Raw genomic sequence first — 21,444 nt, forward strand, 5'->3', positions numbered from 1 at the left:
GAGGGAAGAAGTTCTTCCTCATGTTCAGACGGAACTTCCTGTGCTTCAGTTTGTGCCCATTGCCCCTTGTCCTGTCACTGGACACCACTGAAAAGAGTCTGGCCCCATCCTCCTGACACCCACCCTTCAGATATTTATAGGCATTTATAAGGTCCCCTCTCAGCCTTCTCTTCTTCAGGCTGAACAAACCCAGCTCCCTCAGCCTTTCCTCACAGGAGAGATGTTCCAGTCCCCTCACCATCCTTGTAGCCCTCCGCTGGACTCTCTCCAGTAGCTCCTCATCTTTCTTGAAGTGGGGAGCCGAGAACTGGACGCAGTACTCCAGATAGGGCCTCACTAGGGCAGAATAGAGGGGAAGCAGAACCTCCCTCGTCCTGCTGGCCACACTCTTCTTGATGCACCCCAGGATGCCATTGGCCTTTTTGGCAGCCAGGGCACACTGCTGGCTCACGGTTAACCTGTCATCCACCAGCACTCCCAGGTCCCTCCCTACAGAGCTGCTCCCCAGTAGGTCCGCCCCAAGCCTGTACTGGTGCATGGGGTTGTTTCTCCCCAGGTGCAGGACCCTGCACTTGCCCTTGTTGAACTTCATCAGGTTCCTCTCTGCCCAACTCTCCAGCCTGTCCAGGTCACGCTGAATGGCAGCACAGCCTGCCGGTGTATCTACCACTTCTCCCAGTTTTGTGTCAGATGCAAACTTGCTGAGCGTACACGCTGTCCCTTCATCCAGGTCGTTGATGAAGAAGTTGAACAAGGCTGGGCCGAGTACTGGCCCCTGGGGAACACCACTAGTTACAGGCCACCAATTAGACTCTGTGCCCCTGATCACAACCCTTGTGTAATTTATCTGAGTTGGTACCAGAGGAAGGAGGAAATTTGGAGTTGAAAGGTATCTGCTGTGAGAAGACACCAGGGTGTCTTTCTGGCAGCTCTGCCTGCATTGATTTGCTGTAGGCAACTCTCCATCAATATAGGAGGAGCACTGGCAGGAGCTACCTCCTAATCATAAATCATTTAGTCAATCAAAATACAGCTCCTCAGCTACGCAAAGATCCCGTTTCTTCTCACAAGCCTTACATGGAAACAGAAATGGAAATGCTGTACTAGGAGGGGGGGGAAAGCTTTATTTCAAAGCAACAAAAAATGAAAGCTGCAGGATCCCATTTGTGGTGTAACTTTCAGCAACTTAGGTACTTGTCAAAGCTAATTAAGACAGGCCATCTGCAGATGCTTATGACTGGAAACATTCCCCCTCGTGCCAGCAGAACAGTGTGTTGCAGCCTCCTCGCCTCCCACCCTGACAAGCACCAAGCTGCTTCGCCTGGCGCTATCAGCCCTGGCATGGGGAGCACCGTCCCCCCCCCAGCGCCGTGCCAGTGTTACCCACCATCACCCTCTGGCTCTTCCACACACGATGGGACGGGGGAGCATCCCTGCCCCACGTGTTCCCGGGGGGACAGGAGCACCCCGTGGGGACCCAGGCCAGTGCCACCGGCGCACAGCTCCTGGGCACAGCCAGCCCGCAGGCTGGCTCCCGCCCCTGGGCTGCGATGCCTTGCTGGGTACTGATGGCAGCAGCTCCATCTTCGAAGCACTGTGCTGGCAGTTCACTGCCTTTGGCAAGCGATTTGCTGGCGGAGCTGTGGGCAGTGACAGGCTAGCTCGGGAGGAACGAGGTCTGCCGGCCCTCCCCAGCATGGCGGACGGCCGGGTGCTGGCAGGCCTGGGAGGCGGCTGTGGAGGAGCAGGTCCGACGGAGCAAACCAGCTCGCAGGACTGACACCCAGGCTAAGAGCAGCGCAACGTCCCGCTGCCAGCGTGCAGTGCCCTTGACACACAAATGTTTAGTTTCTCCTTAGCAACGCTTCTGTTTTTTTCATCCATGAAGCATTCTTTGTACCCTGAGGAAGCCAGAAGAGCTGGAAGCTGGAGAGGAGCGCCAGCCTCGCTGGGCAGCCAGAGGCAATGCCCTTGGGCAAAGCTGTCTCTGCACAGACCTTTGGGAAGGACTTTCAAATCTTAGAGGACATTTTGGAAGTGTCACAGTTGGACGTGACGAGTACTGGGACCTTTAGAAATATGTTTTTATTCTAGCTGTGGGTGAGGGAGCTGGGGCTGTTTAGTCTGGAGGAGGCTGAGGGGAGACCTTATAGCTCTCTACAACTACCTGAAAGGAGGCTGTAGTGAGGTGGGTGTCACTCTCTTCTCCCAAGTCACAAGTGATAGAATGAGAGGAAATGGCCTCAAGTGGTGCCAGGGGAGGTTTAGACTGGATATAAGGAAAAATTTCTTTCCTGAAAGAGTGGTCAGGCATTGGAACAGGCTGCCCAGGGAAGCTGTGGAGTCACCATCCCTGGAGGTGTTCAAAAGACATGTAGATGAGGCACTTCAGGACATGGTTTAGAAGGCGTGGTGGTGTTGGGTTGATGGCTGGACCTGACAATCATAGAGGTCTTTTCCAACCTTAATGATTCTATGATTCTTTAACAAGCTCTGCCTTGGCCTTGGGACTTCTTTCTTTGATGAAGTTTATCAACCCAGTGTAAGTGCATGTACTCGGGCTTTAATCCCAAAGGAGAAATTTCAGTTGCCAAGCAGGGTGAGCTACAAAAGGGCTCTCCCACTGGTGAAGGTCCGCTTCAGAAGAAGTGATGAGGACCACCTGTCCTCAGGGCGACAGCTGCCTCCTGCTCACTGCACAGCCACTGCCTCCAGCAGGAAATCGCCATGCATCCCACTGGCAAAACAGGGACTCCGGCTGTGAAAGCTGACTGCAACGTGTGCATAACACAGTGATGCTGGGCTTATACCGAACCTTCAAAGAGGCAAAGGGAAGAGGAAGCCATGTCTCTTTTTCTTTGTGAAGCGCTACAAAGAATGTCTGCAGAGTTTTTTGTTTTGTTTTTCAAAGAGTGATATACACACATATATATGTACATACATACATATGTATATTGTACACACATATGCACATTTTTTCATTTTAGGTCCTGCTCATCTGTGAGGAGATGATATTAGAGTAGATCTCTATACTTAGATGGCTTGAGTGAAGTATATCTGTAGTGTCTGCAAGCACCCCACACGCTGGGGGGGAAAAAAATCAGTGCAGAATTTTTACTGCCACACTGAAGCTGAAGTAAAAAATCTTAACACTATCTCTTTATTCAGATAATCTTTATTAAATTAAAGAGGCTTTATTAAATCAATCAATACTATACTTGGAAAATGAGTTTGGCTGAAAGTCTTTATAACACATCTGTCAATTGCTTTTCTGCTTCGTGGACACTTGTCTCACACATTATGTTTAATCAAGGTTTAATATTTCTTTGCACCTCTATTTTGAAATGCTTTCCATTTACACAGTCTTCTGTGGACTCTGTGGGTTCTTCGCAAAGGGCACTGTCAGGTCAGACAGTCTCTGAATGAGAACCTCGCCAATGTTAGTAATGAAGTAATACTTCACTGTTTGCAGCTACTCCAGACAGTGTCTTTCGGTACGTGAGTTATGCATAGTCATGTCCAGCTTGCAGATAACCAAACCAAAGCAAAGCAATGAAAACATGGTCTACAAAAAAGGGAAAACAGTTCCCACTGTTAGCAGGAACACTGCATTTGCCACCTCCCAGGGTAGCATGCAGAGCTCCCAGCCCAAGAACTTCTCAGCAGAATCTCTCTAACTCCAGTTATATCTTCAACTTTCTCCAAAAAGATGTCATGACCTTGCTTTTGTAGTCTTTTTTCCCCCCTCAAAGTGATGGACACAAGCCATTTTATTCTGCAGCATTTGGCATTTCTGCAGAACTTCATACAGAAGTTAAAGAACAAGGTTAACAGCTGGTGTGGAGACTGGAACACGGCAGCTGGAGGAGAATGTGCATTCCCTGTCTTTGGAGTTTGGTACAAAGCTAGACTTTCTGTTTATTGTTGGGGAAAAGCTAAAGAAACATTATTTTCACAGTACTCCCCATCCCAAAGTGCTCGATAGTCGGCAGAGATCCAAGACTCACCACAGCCAGAGGCTGGAAAGCACTTCTTAAAAACAAACAAATAGACAAACAAACAAGCAACAGACAAAACCAAATAGGGAAAGCAACACAGAGAAACCCCAGTTCCAGGCATCGCAGAGGATTTTTGTGAAGGAACAGAAACCAGTTCTATCAATGCCACGTTTACTCTGCTACAGTGTACGTGACAGCTGGGAGATGCCTAGTATCATGTACTCAAGACAAAGACAAGGAATGTTCTTCCTCTCAGGAACATTAAAATATAAACCACAAGACTATGCTAGCAGTATAACAGCACTATAAATCACTTTCTTTAAAGAATTGTACAATAATATTTTAAAAGTTCTAGCTACAGAAAAGACCCTTTAATGTTATCCTTTAATTCTTAGCACAGAGTCTAAAATAAGCTATCAAAGAAAGATATTTTTCCACTGAATAGGTTATCAATGGTTTTCAGACATTGAGATGCATTTAAGACTTCCCCAATCTCAACCTAATCTCACCGTAATTATTGAACCTGCACTGAACCCAGGAAAGATCATGCTTACCTCTAATTTGTCTCTATTCGTTTTACATGTATCTTTTTTCTCTCTAAATGCCAGCTCCTGACCATAGACAGTCCTATACAGATACTTCCCTTAATACTTTTCTGCTTTTTAATTTCTCACATTCTGATAAAGACTAAAATTCATGCTGGATCTTTCACTAAGGAGATCTTAAAAAAATGGGACTTTTAAGAAAAGCAGCAGCACCTAGAAGAACAGGGCGCCTTATCATAATTACACTTCTCACATTCTTTACTTGGTTTGCTGTAAAAAAACCCCAAGAGATGCACAGCTGACACCCAAAGGAAGCCACAATTTCTTCGCCAAAGAGAGTACCGTGGAGATAACAGCAACTACGGACCATCACTCGGGGTGGGAGCCCCAGGGCCCCATCTTAGAGCTCTCTGTCCCACAGCAGGGAGGGAGCATGGCTGGCAGAGGGGAAGGCGGCTTCCCCGCCAGCTGCTGGGAGTCCCAGCAAACCACACGGGCCAAAACCCAACTTCCAGACAACCGAAATCAGGCAAACTGGCCCCTGTCCTTCTTAAAATGAAAAAAACAACAATCGGCAAGAGGGATAGGTGGCTGGAGGAGAGTGTGAGAGACAGATTAGAAGGAATAGAAATCCACAAAAAAACCCTAAAATATCTAAAAAAATAGGCCTTTGTCCTCAGAAGAGCACAGTAATTAACAAATAGATTTTAATCCACAAAGATGTAATTTTTGGCTTGCTGCTCTTTGGGGCTGTGAACTGTGTTTATCTATATTTAATCATGGTGGGTTTTGTGCTCTGGTATCTCCCAGTTATGCTGAAAAGGAGACACTAAAGTGCGGTTAAAATCCCTTGATTTCAGCCTGGGCTCACCTGAATCAGGTGGCTTTTCAGTCAAACTGCTCTGGGTGTACATTGGCATTACCAAGCAGAGAATGTGGCCAATTACTCACAAGACAGCTCTGCGCTAAACAGTGAAACTACTCCGGGTATATATGCGAACAGAATTTAGCTCAGTCTAGCTTATCAGCTTTGTGTGGTATGTTCTCATTCAAACACCCACGCAAGCAAAATTCCTGACAGAGTCATTTTCTCTCGAGTATGGGGCAAATAAAAATATAAAATATATTACTTTCTAAGTCCCAAGAAGAACTTTAGACACCTCAGGGCAAGAGCAGCCTTTGGGCAATATTCAAGGCTGTCAAGACACACAATGCGGCAGAAAAGTCATCCTCCATCTCCATATCTATATACAGATATTGGTATGCATGCTGGGGGACGAAGGCACTGCTGCACTGCTGGCACTGACTTCAGCAGGCTAGGAGAGGGCCTTTCCATGTTCAAGAAATGCCAGCACTCCTAGGGCTCTCTTTATGACCAGAAAAAAACCCAAACTACAGTGGAGAGAAGTAAAGTAGGACATAAAATTTTATTCTGAAATGATCTCTGGCCACAACAATAAAATGTAACAAATATTCACTAGAACAGTCTTAACTCCTGTCATCAGCTGTACAATACATACAGTATCATAAAACTGGCCACTAGGATTAAAACCCACTACAACATCTTCAATGTTAAGTGGCAACAGCAGCATCTCACAGAAAATTATACATACATATATACACAGTCCACATTCAGTCGTTTTTCACGTTTTCAGTACACACAGTTGCAGCATATTACAGTCACGTGTCTAAGTCGTTGCCCAATAAAAACCCAAGCTACTGCTTAGACGTAATTGTAGCAGTTGAACTGAGTAATTACAATTTGTAGCAGAGATGTACAAGCCCCTAGAAACAATAATTCACAAATCTTAATTTATTTAAATGCTACCATAGCATTAAATTGGGCAATATTCTAATCTTTGCTGAATGGAAAAAGAGTTTGTTTTGTACTTATCACAAATATTACTGATGGAAAAAACTACTAAAAAATGGAGAGCATTAAATAACGCAAACCCTTTCTTAAAGATTCTAATATTGCCCTATGCTACTTATGCCTAAAGTGTTTTCAACATTCCCATGAAGTCTTTTATAACTCCAAACCACCCACCAAGTTAAAAGTGGCTTAAGTGCCTTGCACCCAAATTGTAAAAATCCCTGGCCACCTTTATAAGAGCCAGGCACATATAAAAGGAATGCACTTTGGTTCATACCAAATGCCCTGGGATTAAATCACACTATAAAACTAAAGAGTTTGAGGTAAATTTTTACAAATACAGTTGATTTCTGTCTAGTGTCATCATAACAAAAATTTATTTAAAAAAAAAATCAAATTGATGTTAAAGTACAACCAATGAGGAAGGGCCATCTTTAACCCCTTAACAAGACGTACTACGAGAACAGTGTCCTCCCCAAGCAGTGTGATTGCCTTATTGTTTCTATTAAGGCCTCGATCATCTACAGGATGTTTTAAGACAGGTATAGCATTTAAAAATAGGTTTCCTCCCTACTATCCAGTATTCAAAGGGTTAAAGAGGCCAAGATGCATGCCCTACAACATGGCATTTGTAACAAAAGGCACATTGTTAACACCAAGGGCACAATCCATCCTCTATTGTTAATCTACACATCTTGCATCACTCTGTTGTTCCAATACACTTAAGTGGTAACGAACACTCCAGTGGTGCAAGAAACCGAGCCAAGTGAGACTGCAACCAAAGACAAGACAACACCGTGCTATTACCAAATCTCAGACATCCCCAGACAACGGTAACATGTGAGACTAAGCACTGCTTCCAAGCCAACTTCTATCAGCTTAATTATCGGAGCCCTTAGAATAAAATCACACCAAAGCAAGAGGCAATGCCCCCCCCCCCTTTTTGTTTTCACAGGTATAAATAAGCTACAATTAAAAGCAGCTAAATCACTTAAAAACCTTGATGTAGCTGCTCCTTTAGCAAAGAAGAAGTTCCACTGTATCTGGGTTAAAAAAATAGCTCTGCACACTATAATTTGGCCTTAAAGTTTCCGGTAGCATTTATGCAGAAGGTGGATCATAAATGCACTATTGGCATTACGAACTGGTTACATGAAAAAGAAAATTTAGTGGTTTTAGCCCATCAGTGACCCATGAACATCATGAATGTTTTCACCTTAAATTGCCACGAAAGGTAGGAACATGTGTCAATGTTCCCTTTAAAACATATTAAGGGAGGTGATTCTTCTTCCGCCCCTAACATAAGCATCTCTATTTCTGAACTTTTGCAGGAAGAGTTAAGGTAGAAAGGAGTGGTAAAGACAAGTAGGTGGTGGAGGAAGTAAGGATTCCCAGTTACTGTAGAAAAATACACAGTATTGTATTCCCACAGTCGTGAGAGTCAGTTAATTTTATGTGAAAATTAATACATCTCTTTTCCAGACTTAGAATTTACTGACCATAACTTACTGGCTATTCATATTCCAAAAGCCATGTTCTTACCTGTATTACTATATTTCATTTTTAACATGATTTCATACATGTTTACGTATTGCACTTACACACATTGTATAAAGTTGTGAACATTTAACACCAAATAATTTAATTTGACTAGAGGCAGGAAACGATCTTTTTTAAAAAAAAAAAAAGAAAAATGGTTGATTGATGGATTTAATTTTTACAGTTATCAATCAACAAATACCATCCTCTACTCAGAAATTTCTTTTGGACCTTCTTTAGGTGTTGACTTTTTGGCAAGAAGTTAAGCGATATGTTTCCTGAGAATTCTGTAATTTCGTATTTATATCCCTCCCCCAGTCTTACATTAAATTTAAAATAAATCAACCAATCAATCAAACAAACAAAAAAAGCTATAACTGGTAAATTAATGAATATGAAGGAGAACTTAACCGGAAACTTTCTTGGCCTCTCAGGGGACCATGCTTTAAGTATTATTCATAATTTGTACAAGTAAGTCAGTAAAACCTGTGCATATAAATGTTGCTTATAGCAAAGTTATTGAGGTTTAATGTGATCCATTCTGGTATGTCTTCTTCTAACATCCATAAACACTTCTCGATTACGTTCTACTTTGTTTAAAATTCCCTTTTCATATGTTTTATACATCCAATGCAGACCACAGCCGTTGTACGTGATGAAATACTGATCTAAGATTTCAAACTGTTGCTGTTGAAAACATGCTACAATGGGTGAATATTTCTCTCATAGGTCTAGATATTATTCCTCAGTAAAGACGACCTTTCTTCCACGAATGCAGTTCAAAGTAAAAAAGAAAAAAACAAGCATTAGCACACACACACGTGAACAGATCTACACAGATGCCTAACTGCTCCTTCAAAGTAATTTTCAGCTACAAATGCCAAAGATCAAATCAAATTCCAACCACTTAACTCTCCTTTGGCAATTGTCCCTTACTGGAAAGTATCTAGGATGGTGTCTGCCACCTGCAAAGCCTTCCACCGAGGATCTTTCCGTCTACAGTTGTGCTGTCTAAGGTGAAGTACTTTTCTACAGAAAGCAATGTAATAACACAGTGTTTGCCCCTAAATGCAGATTTGATCTGAAGTGTAAATGTACCAGAGAGGTCACAGTTGCTCAAACATTGTCAGAGGAAATAAAAGCAATCTGTGAAATCCATGTAGCATAACAGTGTAGAAGTTACAGTGCAACACTGACAGAACAAGCACTTCTGTCTAAGTGATTTAGGGAGACCAAGCTGCACATGAGGAGAGAAACAGGAGAACGTGGGGGGGGAAAAAAAAAAAAAAAAAAAAAAGAGAGAAGCCCAGTGTGAATGCTCCACGTTATATACCTGAAGTGAAGTCCAGAATGTTTTGTTCTACCAACTCATGGATCACATTCAGATTTCGAGGAACAGACATACTTCCACCTTCATTCTTTCTGAGACTGCCCTTTCCTCTCACCCTACCACACGGAGTGCAAGGTAAGTGAGTCATTTTAGCCCTGGAAGATTTTTTTTTTTTTGGTATTATATTTAAATGCTCATTTTAATCAGAAACATTACTTTTGAATAGCGAAAGCATTCCATAGCAGGTGACTGTATTGCTAGTGATACCACTACTTTCCCTGGGCTACCATACTAAAAATGACAATGTAACGTGCTATGTCTCCACTTCAAATCACAAGTTCTCATGTGCTTAACTGTGTTTCTTTGAGTGTTCTCCCTGGAGTCCAGTCAGGCATAGATGTGAATGTTTGCAGAATCAAGACCCCCACCCATAAAATCGAAAAGGTAGAGTCTTAGAAATTTACCCCAGGTGAAACCTAATATGAATCATGGAAGAGAACGGTTAATACCTTTGACACCACGCTCCAATGCATGACAGTCATGTTGTAACCAGTGGCCTGCCACTGATGTTTATTACTGTGTCACACTAGTTACAGTAAGGCTAATTGTACTGTAGAAGACAAACATTTTAAAAAATAAGTATAAAAACTTAAAGCATTGTCCCCGTGTTTTTATAAAAACAAAATCAACATTTCTTACACTTAAAATGAGTGCTGAAAGATACAAATGAATAAAGTTATTGAGCAAATAAAAATGTATATCTGAGCTACTTTTTCATACAAATAAGGCTCAGCCACATTGTATCTCTCATATTAACAGCATTGGGTTTTTCAAACTCAGCTAACCAGTTTTGGCAACACTGTTCTTTGCTGAATATTCCCATTGGCATCTGTCATCTGTGCCAAATTAGTCCTCAGTTTTGAAGCTGAGCTTGAAGTCGGAGGTAACTTGGAAATCGACGTCATAGCACCAGTGCTCTCTGTAATTCTCTTCACTGAGGCCTTTTCCCCAGTCGGAGGCTTTGGCAACCGTCTCCTTAGCCAGGGATGCCGCAAAGCCTGGCTGGGTGTCATACGGATAGCAGGATCCCATTCTAAACACTGCTTTAAGAAGTCAAGGAACAGGGGATCATCACATCCCTTTAATGCATTGCCCCATTCTCTGCTCTCTGGTGGGCCACGCAGTTTTCCTCTTCGAGAGCGTCCACCATTAAGTATTACAGAGCCATCAGACAAGGTTGTGATGCTGCAATAGCGAGGATAACCCTTAGAGCTCACAAAGTTTTTGGCTCGCTTGGATGAATCTAAGAGTTTTGGAGAAGGCATGCCCAATAGCTCAATCATACAAGCCAGCTGGTCTCCTTCATCTTCTCCAGGTAAAAGCGGATAACCAGTGAGAAGCTCTGCTAGAATACAGCCCAAGCTCCACATATCTATGGGCATCCCATAACGAGCACCAAGGATGACTTCAGGCGCACGGTAAAAACGTGACTGAATGTAAGTGTAGACACGTTGATGCTCATAACAACTTGAGCCAAAATCAATCACTTTAATACCACTTCTACCCTGCTGCTTCAACAGAATGTTCTCAGGTTTAAGGTCACAGTGAATGATTCTGTTTTTGTGCAAAGCATCCAAGCACTGTAAAATTGAGTGGGCAAACTTGCGGACCAATGGCAGGCTAAAGCCCTGAAACTTGTTTTTCTTTATTAATTCATACAGGTTCATGCTCAGCAATTCAAATGTCATGCAGATATGGCTGCGGAATGTGAAGTTTTCCAACATGTGAATAACATTCATGTTGTTATCCTTATCTTGTTTCCGGAGATGCTCCAGGATCTTAATTTCTTCCGCAGCCTGGCGGTGGAAACGTTTTTCATTTCTCACCATTTTTAGTGCCACATGCTGATGCATTTTGTGATCGTAGGCCTTCACCACCTGCCCAAAGCTTCCTTTCCCTATAACTTTCAGGACTTCATACCTGTATGCAATATGATCGTGGGGTACTTGTATATAAGACCCTTGGTCATCATCATACCCGCAATTGTTTGAACCACCAATCACACCTTGCCGCTTCTTTGCATTTGGACCCAAAAAGTATATTTCAGGGTAGCTAAAAATTTCATGATGCTCAAAAGCTGTTAATTTTTGCATGTATTGCTTCATTGCCTGCTCTGGTGTCATAATGGAGGCTTTCACCTTCCCTGTTCCATCTGTAGATTTTAAAGAGCTGGAGCTCCCTTGTCGTCTGTGAGCACTCTCTGACTGTCTGTCCTGAACCACTGGCAATCCAGATTTGCCTAGCGTTGTAAGTCCATTTGGCTGCGTCGTCAGAACCGTCCTCTTGTTACTATTATCTTCAAACAGCTGCTGAACCTGGATTTGTCCATGGCTACCAACATGGAGGTGCTCATTCATTGTGTGCTTACTGCCTCCAACCTAAAATTGAAAATAAATACATACCCAGTTAACCAGAAAGGCATGAACTCTATGTTTCATAACTCATTCTGCAACCCGCCATCCTGCCTAAATCACCTCAAAACTAAGTATTTTCTTAGAAGTCTGTTGACTACAGACAATCTAAAAAATACAGCACATATAATGTGATACTGCTAGATGCTATTAAACTTTCCAGTTCCTTGTTTCTCAAACGCCACTTTCATGACTCTCTAAAATGTCTGCAACAAGGCAATCGCAGATGTCCTAGCATGATAAGCTAACAATTCCTCCAAGGAATCTTCAAGGCAACATTCCTGCAACATCAAGAATTATGCTTGATGGACATTAAATGAGACTTCACAGAACACAGCAGCAGTTTTATTGATGCTGGAGATCAATGTATAACACCTGCTAGAACTTACATGGCTAAGGCTTTCCTAGTCACCTGTTCTCAGAAATCAAGATTTTAACTTGTTCCTCAATTTGCTGTGTATCAAAAGCTCCAGATACAATTTCAAGCAATAAGGAACATGCTGTGACATGTACAAAGAGGGAAAGAACTTGCACATTTCTGAAGTTCAAGACATATCACTCACTGCTTACAACTGAGACAGTGACTATTCAGCAAAGCATTCAGATCAATGAAACACGAGCATATCCATCAGCACTTTCCCAAACCAGTCTTATTACAACTTTTAACCAAGACGAGATTTGGAGCCTGATAAGGACTTGCGCAGAAAGCAAATCTTTGCCTTGAAGAACATACAAGTAAATTTATTTTACAGGAATGGAAAAAAGGATTTGTTGATTTTAGAGATTACAGTTGTTCTTGACAATTTTCACAAGGGAATAAGCAGCAGCATTCAGCACTTTCAAGCAAAGAAACACTGGAAGTACTGATGTCTGAAAAGAACTATTGCTCAAAACCTGTTCTTTTTAAGGAGAAACGAGAAATTTGCAAGCATATACTTGACACTAAAATAGCTGTCCTTAGAATTCCTCATTTGTTCTAAAGTAGAGGGTAATTAGTTTGTCTTCTGCCTGGTCTTATACAAACGTGGGAAGAACTCCCCTGCTGTCTCTCCAGCTGATGCACCAGTCTTAATATTTATGCCAAATTACTAACCAAAAGTTCACCCATACTGTCAGACAGCTGATCAAGCTAAGGTTGAGAGCACTTTTAATCTGAACCTTAATTTTTATAGGCAGCTAAGGAAAACACATTCCCTGGTCACTTAAGGTTGCTGAAATTAAATCAGAAAATGACAGTTGTGTGCTGTGACATGAGGCAATGAAATCTGTTCTGCAACGACAGAAGCGGTTCCTAATGAGAAAACCAGGACACGCAACACAGACTCTCACATACTTTGCGCTTCTGTTAAGGTATCAGTCTGATACGGCAGAAGCATGTTTTCATACATTCAGTAACTTGTTCCTCAGGAGTAGCCAGCTGGACACCAGCTTTACCTTTGCGTAGTATTTTGAAATTTGCAGCTCTGAAACTCACACAATGTAAGAACACGAGCTCTCAGGGATTGCTTCTGCTGAGTTCACTGCTCTTCTCATTGAATAACTTGTCCATTTTATTTCATCGTTGCAGTTTGACTGTGTATGTTTATTTGCAGAGCAATTTGAGTTCACACTATCAAATTTGATCAATCTCATAGAAAGCGTTACCACACAACTGCAATTCAGAGCAAAGACATTTGTAACATTTAAACACAGGGAAGACATACAGGATACTGACATTCATTCCCTCCCCATTTTGATGTCTCAAAAGCACCAGGAATTAAATAATCAGGGGGACTTAATGAGCCTGTTGTGCCTACAGGGAATTCCTCCAGGTCAAGTTTGAAGCGCACTGCAGTAGCAGTTTCCTGAAGATTGCCCCAATCCTATATATAAACAGCAGTTAGTGAAAAAAAAGAAAATTCAGCCCCAAGAGCTGCTACATGATGAGTCTCAGAAGAACCAGATCTAGTTAGTAAGATGTGTCAGAGGTTCAAAACATGCAGTATCGCAAACTGCACAAGCGAGAAATGCACAACGAAGCAGCAGAGTAACTGTACAGACTACAAGTACTCATGCTAGGAATTTCCAGGTATAAACGTTTCTTCTGGAGCACTGGTTGAACAACAAAGCAGAACAATACTAATGTACAGACAATGAGGAAGAAAGAGCAGAGGGGAGAAAACCATCTTTAGGAATTTCTTAACCCAAGTACTCATTGCCACAGTTCACATCTTGAATTATTTTTATTCCCCACCCAAGTCACCTGTTTTCACAGTTAACTATTTTCTGCCCTTCCTAAGCACTGCTTGTTTCAATAGATGTACTGGGGAAGTCTTCAAATTTCAGTTATTTGCTTTGTATCAGGGCTTGGAAAAAACCCAAATATCTATCCACTCTCAACAGGGACTAAAGAGTTCTTTTTCCTAACAGCATGTTTGCAAACACATTCTAGCATGTAAATCACGTAGCTCTGCTTCCTGCACCTCTGGGCAGCCTCCTGGTTTCTCTTACTGCCCACAGTTTGGGTTTTTTTCCAGAGCAGCAGTATGAAATCACCAGCATTATCCCAGCTTCACCCCAAATCCAGAGACCTGTTTTGCCAGTTTCAATCAGCTGCTGCTTGGGAATGCAAATGCAGATACAGACAGTAGCACTGGTTTTCTTTGTGGAAGAAAAGACACCAAGTTAGCACAGGCTCTATTCCAAAAGCTGTGGGGGAGAAGAGAGCTCATTTTTCTTTCAAAAAACCCAAGTTTCAAAGTTATCAGACACATCACAATCACAAAGTCAAAACGATAAATGAACTTTCCCCATCTCCGGGTACTGCCTGCACAAAAATCACCGCCTCTTCTTCCATTTCCAACCCGGATGAGGGTCGGATTCTCACTAGCCCGTTGCTCTGCCTATCTACTTCTGACTACTGGGTGTCTGAGAATGCTGTCAAGTTCAGGCTTGCACTGCTTACAAGCTCCACAGGCTTCACCAGTGATGCTCTACGTTCCCTGAACCACAACTAATGGGCTTGGGAAGCTACAAAGGACTACAGCTTTCTTAGCCCAGTACCAAACTGTTCACGGTACACAGAAGTTCCACCAGCCTTTCGTCCAAAACCATAAGCCTGAGAGGTTTATAGCGCATCTCCCTTCTGCTTCTGCAGATGGGCCTGTAAATTCCAGCAGCAACAACCTACACAGCTGACAATCTGCATGCACTTTTGCAGCTTACTTTTATATTTTATTGCCTGTGCTCAGACCCATCTACACCTTCTAAGATTTACATAATTTTATAGCGCACATCTTCAAAAACTTCTTGATGCACACATTTCTCCATAAAACATACTGAAACAATAGGTAAGCTTGAACTCAAGGAACTGGATCTTCTCGCAACACCAATTACAAAAAGGTAGTTGTTACAACATGGATTTTTTCCTCTCTCAGCAGCTTTTCATAACTTCCAAATCACCACTACAATTTTGCTTTAACTCTGGTTTACTTGGTTTATGGAAGTTCATGGCTACGCCGAAAACACCCACCTAACCTCTGAAGTAAAGACACCATGCAAAATAAAAAATACCTACTTTTTTGTGAGGGGTGGGAGTGTTTGGGGATTGTTTTTTTGTTCTGTTTTCACAAATAGGTTTAGGGACAGAAATAGAACAGTAATTTACTATACTTAGACTACATGAAAGCAGCACAAAACTGAGTCCACCCTGCTAACAAGAAGGCAAACCGATTGATAATTCCTTTGCAGTAACCCTCAGCCAATGCAACGGTCTGCTTCGAGACCTTCTGCAAGACAATGGCTACAGGACTGAACACCACAGGAGCATATAACTCTTCTCAACTTTATCTTCCAAAAGCATCAAGACATTATATAGTTGTATCATATTCCATCTTTGTAAAAGTCACCTGGCGTGGCATTAGCACCCTATGAAACTTTCCAAGACAGACACACGCTTCAGCTATATATTACCATTTTATTTTGAGCAAAACCCCAGAAAAAAAGATATAGCTGTCAATCAGAACCTAAAAAGGTTTATAAAATTAATCTTAATAATAAAGCAATCACAATGGCCTGCTGAAATACTGCATAGGAATAAATGTCTTTATCTGCTATTACTTGGCATAGGTGAAGACAAGGCAGAAATAGTGTTCCAATGTAGTGACTTAACTAAATAAATGTTACACTATATACCCCTTTCTTTACAGCATTTCTGGGCACCTCAGTTTCAGCCCTGCTATGTCTAACATGCTAGAGTCAGATGGCACCAGGTGTAGCATGCTTCACTGCCTCCTTTGCAGACTACAGCCTGAGCAAATGTACAAAAGGCCTTTTTTTCTTGATAAATGAATGCAATGTCATTCCTCTGTACAAAACTAAAAATAGGTGCTAATTAGTATGATAACAATAATGCAGGATTATCAGAATGGTTTTATTATGAGTATGGGTTTCATACACCAAAAAAGACTAAGTCTTTGTCCTAAGGAGCTTGTGGCTCAACAAGAGCCGTACAAAAACCACACCATTTGGATTTTTTGCTGCTGTCGTATCTGGTCCATACAAGCTTATTTTTCTAAAAGTTAACTTTTACTTTATATAGCAATCTTTTCACAGATTGAACTATGCCTCAAGAGTGATACTGATTCATAAATTTTTTTCCTCCGGTCAGGACTACACAGGTGCAGTAAGTCTGAACACTTTTGGGACACCCTGCTGCACTACATGTGTTGAAACCAAAAAGGACAGTCAATGCACATGCAGCTGAACACTTCAGGTAAGCTGCAGTGCACACACACCAGAGAGGTGCCCAGATGTACTGCAGTCCCCACAGCACAGTCACCAACTGTTGGAGCCCAAAGTTCAGAGCCTCCCCATTAAAAGTTAAGATAGATTCTTATTTCTCCTAGGCACAAGTTTTATGCAGAAGAAGAAACATCCAAAGAAACTAGGTATAGCAAAGTCCAGGTCATGACTGTATAGTTACTTCCACTCAAATGTGACAGCATTTCTGTGGCAATTTATTACATGAAAACAGCACCATAGGAAGGTATTTTGTTTGTCTTTACAAACATCTGCTTTAAAGCAGATGCCCACAATAAAAAACTGCAGCATGTGACCCACCAGATCTTCATGTTAACAGAGCCCAGCAATCTCTGTTCCACTATAATGTAAATTAATTTTTTTTTAATTTTTAAATTTAAAATTTTTAAGATTAAGACTGAATGAGTGGTGCAAAAGTATATGGATAGACGTTCATCACTGGTGGCAAAAGAAAACAGGCTTGCTGTAGGGAAATCCTAGAAAGGGCTTGAAGAGGCAGGGCACTGAATCATGCACTGTAAGTGGGTTGTTGTTACAGTACTAGACAGGAGGAGAAAAAGATTAAGACTGCTTTACCGCAAAAGAAACAGGAAGAGTGCAGAATGCAGGGATACATGCCAAGTAAGAAAGAACAGAGATGCAGTAGGCAGAAGACAGAGACAAGAGTCTGCGAGAGGGACTCACAGACGGGTGGGGGTTTACCCGAGCAGAGCAGCAGGCAAGCAAGATAATCTCCACTGCAGCGTGTCAAGTGGATGTGAGAACACCATAACGAAACAGGAGAGAGTGAACAGAAAAAGGTTCCAATCATCTAGACAAGAACCTAAGGCTTCAAAAGAGAAAGCAATGACTTTGGAGAGGAAAAAGAAGCGGACAAGGGGTTGGAAATGAGTTCATGTTTTCCACCATGAGCCAAAAAGATAGTCAAGGATGGAAGCAGGCACAAATAAGGATGAAGCCACATTTTTTTAAAATAATAAACAAAATCTTTCCCCGGTACAATACACAACAGCCTGCTTAGCAACAAAGGTTGCTGTGATTGCAAAGACTGCAGCCAGAACCTCTGACCTGTTATATGAACTCCACGTAAAACAGCATCTCCCCCCCTTCTACCAATGCTCTCCCATTCTATTATCTTCTACCAAACAACGAAACTTGCACTTGACAGTAGGAGACGACAGTTTCACTAGAGGTTACATCACACAACTCAACTGCTGCAAGAAATATGACGGGTAGTAGATTTCATCGCTGTCTGAACTAAAAGAAAAACTTTTTAGCTTAAACAAAAACCTATCTTCAATCTCAGCCTCTCTTCATAACTAGTGTATGTGCAATGTACACGCTTACATCCAGCCACCAGCAAGTTCAACCACTTAAGAAAATTATACCTACTCTAAGTTTGAAACACAAAGTGAAATACTCTCAACTTTTAGCTATTACAGAAGTCACATAAATACAACAGGAATGAAAACAGAATGAGCAAATGAACACAAAGAAGGGAAATGGTTTAAGAAAACTGAAGTGTTCCATTTTAAATAGTTCTGATTGGAGGAAGTAGTGGGATGCAAAACCAGTGGTTTCAATCAGTCAGTGTCAGCTGAGGTCACTAGGCCTGAAGTTTATAGAAACATCACATAACAGATATAGCCCTTTTTTTTAGGTTAAAATCCAGCATTCTGATGTCACATTTGACCCACACCGCAAAAAATTATGTTAGCCAACCACAAAATAACCACCTACAAAATTCAGAAGGGCAGTCCGAGGTGTTTCTGTAATAGTACTCAAGGCTAAATAAATACTGTAGAGTAGGCTCTGCATCACAAAGGAGAGGCAGAGTTTGCAGCAGCCAGAATTCAGAGGGACAGGAAACATGACAACGTAATGCTTCATCATCCCTATGTGTGTATATATATATACACACATGCATATATGCTATATATAAACACATGCATAGATATACAACGATGTATGTATAAAAATACTCTAAACACTGAAATGTAACACTTGAACACTCCTGTCATGCTTTCATAAAGACTTTATGTATGTACATATATATACACAGGCACTATATATAATACACACAGATATAAATCTACAAATAAAAATATCAAAGTTCTGTACTTCAAAAATTAGTAAGTAGTTCTAGATATATAGCTGGATCACCACGCTTTCACAAATCCTAAATTAAGTCTGAGCTCTGTTACATGTCGGCCCCAGTTATTTGTATGCCCATCTGTATGTACAATTTCATGATCACTGTCCAGGCTATTTCCACTACGTTGCTTCTTTTCCGTTTTTATAAAAAACCTAAGCTGCTGCCACAACTCTAAAATCAACCAGCACTCAACTTCATATATGAACTTAAAAAAATTGGCCTTTGATACCAATGCACAATTCAGATATACACCCTAGCTACACAAATATACAATGATGTTGATCTCCAGCATGCAGCTCCACTTTGAATCTGCAGAATATTCACTGTTCCTTTTGAGAACATCCTACATATACTGATTTTTCTAATTTAAGCCAATTCTTTCTATAAATGGATTTGAATAAGATGTTTTTAGCCCTAAAGCTACATAGAAAGTCACTGAAACACTAATATCTAAATGCATAGTTTCACCTTCCACTAGCCCATAATCACATTACCATTTAAAGCTCTGCCATATGTTTACGAAGATAATGTGTTAGCATCCACGAAGAACTCATTAATTCTAAGAAAAGTACGCCATCAATGCCTTTCAGGGTCAGTATAAAATCTTTCATCGTTTAAAAGGAAATGTATGCAATAAAAATTTCAGCTATTTAGTGTTAACGTGACAGCCTATAGACCCGTCTCTACTCTGTCATGCCTTCAGGACAGAGACGCCCTTTCTCAACCATATATAGTGGCATACTTGGGAAGTTTCATTCCTGCTAGATTAACCAGGAGCGGGAGATAATGTGAGATATCACAGAACCGGAAAATAACATCCTTTTCATGCCATCGGTGCTTATTTCTTTAAGTAAACTACTGCAGCAATAAAGCCGGATTCATCCAACCGTTGTCCCCGACTACCATGACAGCTATTCCAAGGGAAGACAGCTATCGGCCCGAGCTCGTCTGTCAGGGGAGAGCAGCCTTCATTTTTCACCACACTCCACGCGACCCTTTAACCACAGCGACCAACCTCGCTGCCAAAACAACGTCGTCTTCAAACCCCGCATTTACCAGAACACCTCCTCTGTGCGAGAGTGGAAGACGAATCTGCCGCCGAGACCGAGACACAAACCGGGCTGCGGGGGGCTGGGGGGGGAGGGAGGGAGACCGCCCGAGCCTCGCCGCACACACGCGCGTTTGGTCGGAGCCCGCAGCAATGAAACGCGCTTTGCCCCAACGCCAGGCGCCCGACGGGGCCGGACGGGGCGCCCGCGGCAACCCCCCCGGTCCGGCGCCCTCCCCCGCCCCGCCCCGCCCCGCCCCGGCCCCCCGCCCCGGCCCCGGGCTCACCGTGTGCGAGGCGTTGCTGGCCCTGAGCGGCGGCAATGCGAGGGGCGACGGCGGGCCGGTCCCAGCTCCTGCCCGGGAGACCCCGGCTCCGGTGCCCGGGGAAGGCTGCAGCGGGCGGCCGCTGTCCCCCGCCCTGCCTGCGGAGAGCGGAGGGGTGAGCGCGGAAGGCGGCGGCGGCGGCCCCTCAGGCAGCGCGGCCGTCGGGCCGGCACCGCCGCCCCGCTCGCTTCAGGCAGAAGCCATTAAAAGCTAATCGCCGCCGCGGCGCGCACACGCACCGATCCGGCTAAACCCTTCATCCGAGATTAACCCGCCACCGGCAGGCGCCCGGCCGGCAGAGCGAGCCTGCTCGGCCCCGCACACGCCCCGCGGCTGGACGGCCGCCAGACACCCCCTGCCCCGCTCCGAGCCGCCCGGCCTGGCGAAACCCCGGCGCCGGCGGGGACCCGCCGGGAGTTCACAAGTCTGCGGCGGGGAGGGGAGCGGAGGCGAGCGCCGCTGCCCGCTGTCAAACGCGGCCGCTCCGGGAAACCGATTTTTCCCGGGTCGCTTTTCCAAGGGATTTCTCCCCCCCCCCGCCCCCCCGCCCCCGCCTTGCCTGAGGCGAACTCGCCGCCCCGCACAACAGCAGCGCGCCGGGGTCGAACGCGCAGAGCCCCCCGCCGGCCCCCGGGCTCGGTTGCCAGGGACAGGGCGGATCATTGTTCCGACCCGCACGGCCCCGCCGCTGCGGCGGCTGAGGGAGCGGCCGAGCCTCCCGCCCCCTCCTCCGGCCCTGCACGGCCCGGCCCGGCCCAGCGCGGCAGGGGCGGCGGGGGCAGCCCGCAGCCCGGCGCGGCGGCGATCGCGGGGCCCTCTGCTTACCGGCTGGGTAGGCAGCGCCGGCGGCGGCGCTAGCTGAGGGCTTTCTGGTTAACATGGCCGCTGGAGAGGAGGGAGAGGAAAAGGCATGTCAGGGTGGCTCTCCGCCGCCGCTCCTCCGCCTCTCCGGTCCGCGGCCGCCTCTCTTCTCCGATCAGCTACACCCAGACCCAGACGCGTCCTCCGCTGCATCCCCCTGGCCCCGGGCCGGCCGGACAGACCCTCCAACGGCCCGCCGTCGCCTCCCGCCGCCGCCGCAGCAGCAGCCGCGCCGCCGCCGCAGCCCCCGGCCCAAGCTCATCCCCTCCCCCGCCCCCGCCCCGGTCGCCCCGGTCCCCTCACACGGAGGAGGGGGCGGCGGAAGGCGGCCGGACAGGGCCCTCCTCCCGGCGCGGCGGAGCAGGGACGAGCGGCGCACCGCAAGGACAGTCCCCGCCCCGCCGGCCGCCTCCCCTCCGTCCCTCCCTCCGTCCCTCCCTGCCGTGCGGCTCCGCTCCGCTCCGCTCCGCGGCGGGGCCGCCGCTCCCCCCGGGCGCC

At 44.5% G+C, this 21,444-nt stretch overlaps 1 protein-coding gene across 2 annotated transcripts; it reads right to left on the reverse strand.

Moving 5' to 3' along the window:
- Positions 1 to 7,464: 7,464 nt before the first annotated feature.
- On the reverse strand, positions 7,465 to 21,188 carry DYRK2 (dual specificity tyrosine phosphorylation regulated kinase 2). 2 transcript variants are annotated; one of them, XM_075427857.1, is made up of 3 exons: positions 20,911 to 21,188; positions 20,047 to 20,183; positions 7,465 to 11,723 (listed from the first exon to the last, which is right to left on the reverse strand). In XM_075427857.1, exons 1-3 carry the CDS (start codon positions 20,963 to 20,965, stop codon positions 10,122 to 10,124), a joined length of 1,794 nt encoding a protein of 597 aa, XP_075283972.1. In that variant the 5' UTR covers positions 20,966 to 21,188; the 3' UTR covers positions 7,465 to 10,121. The 2 variants fall into 2 exon arrangements, with proteins under 2 accessions (XP_075283972.1, XP_075283973.1); XM_075427858.1 differs by lacking the exon at positions 20,047 to 20,183.
- Between the last annotated feature and the right edge of the window lie 256 nt (positions 21,189 to 21,444).

This window comes from Opisthocomus hoazin, chromosome 8, assembly GCF_030867145.1.
Source record: "Opisthocomus hoazin isolate bOpiHoa1 chromosome 8, bOpiHoa1.hap1, whole genome shotgun sequence".
In the NCBI taxonomy this organism is placed as follows: domain Eukaryota; kingdom Metazoa; phylum Chordata; class Aves; order Opisthocomiformes; family Opisthocomidae; genus Opisthocomus; species Opisthocomus hoazin.

Coding starts and splice junctions, on each gene's coding strand:
- DYRK2 (XM_075427857.1), bottom strand. CDS start 20,965: ATGTTAACCAGAAAGCCCTCAGCTAGCGCCGCCGCCGGCGCTGCCTAC. Junction 20,184..20,910: donor CGGCGCTGCCTACCCAGCCG/GTAAGCAGAGGG, acceptor CGCTCTCCGCAG/GCAGGGCGGGGGACAGCGGC. Junction 11,724..20,046: donor CCAGCAACGCCTCGCACACG/GTGAGCCCGGGG, acceptor TTTCAATTTTAG/GTTGGAGGCAGTAAGCACAC.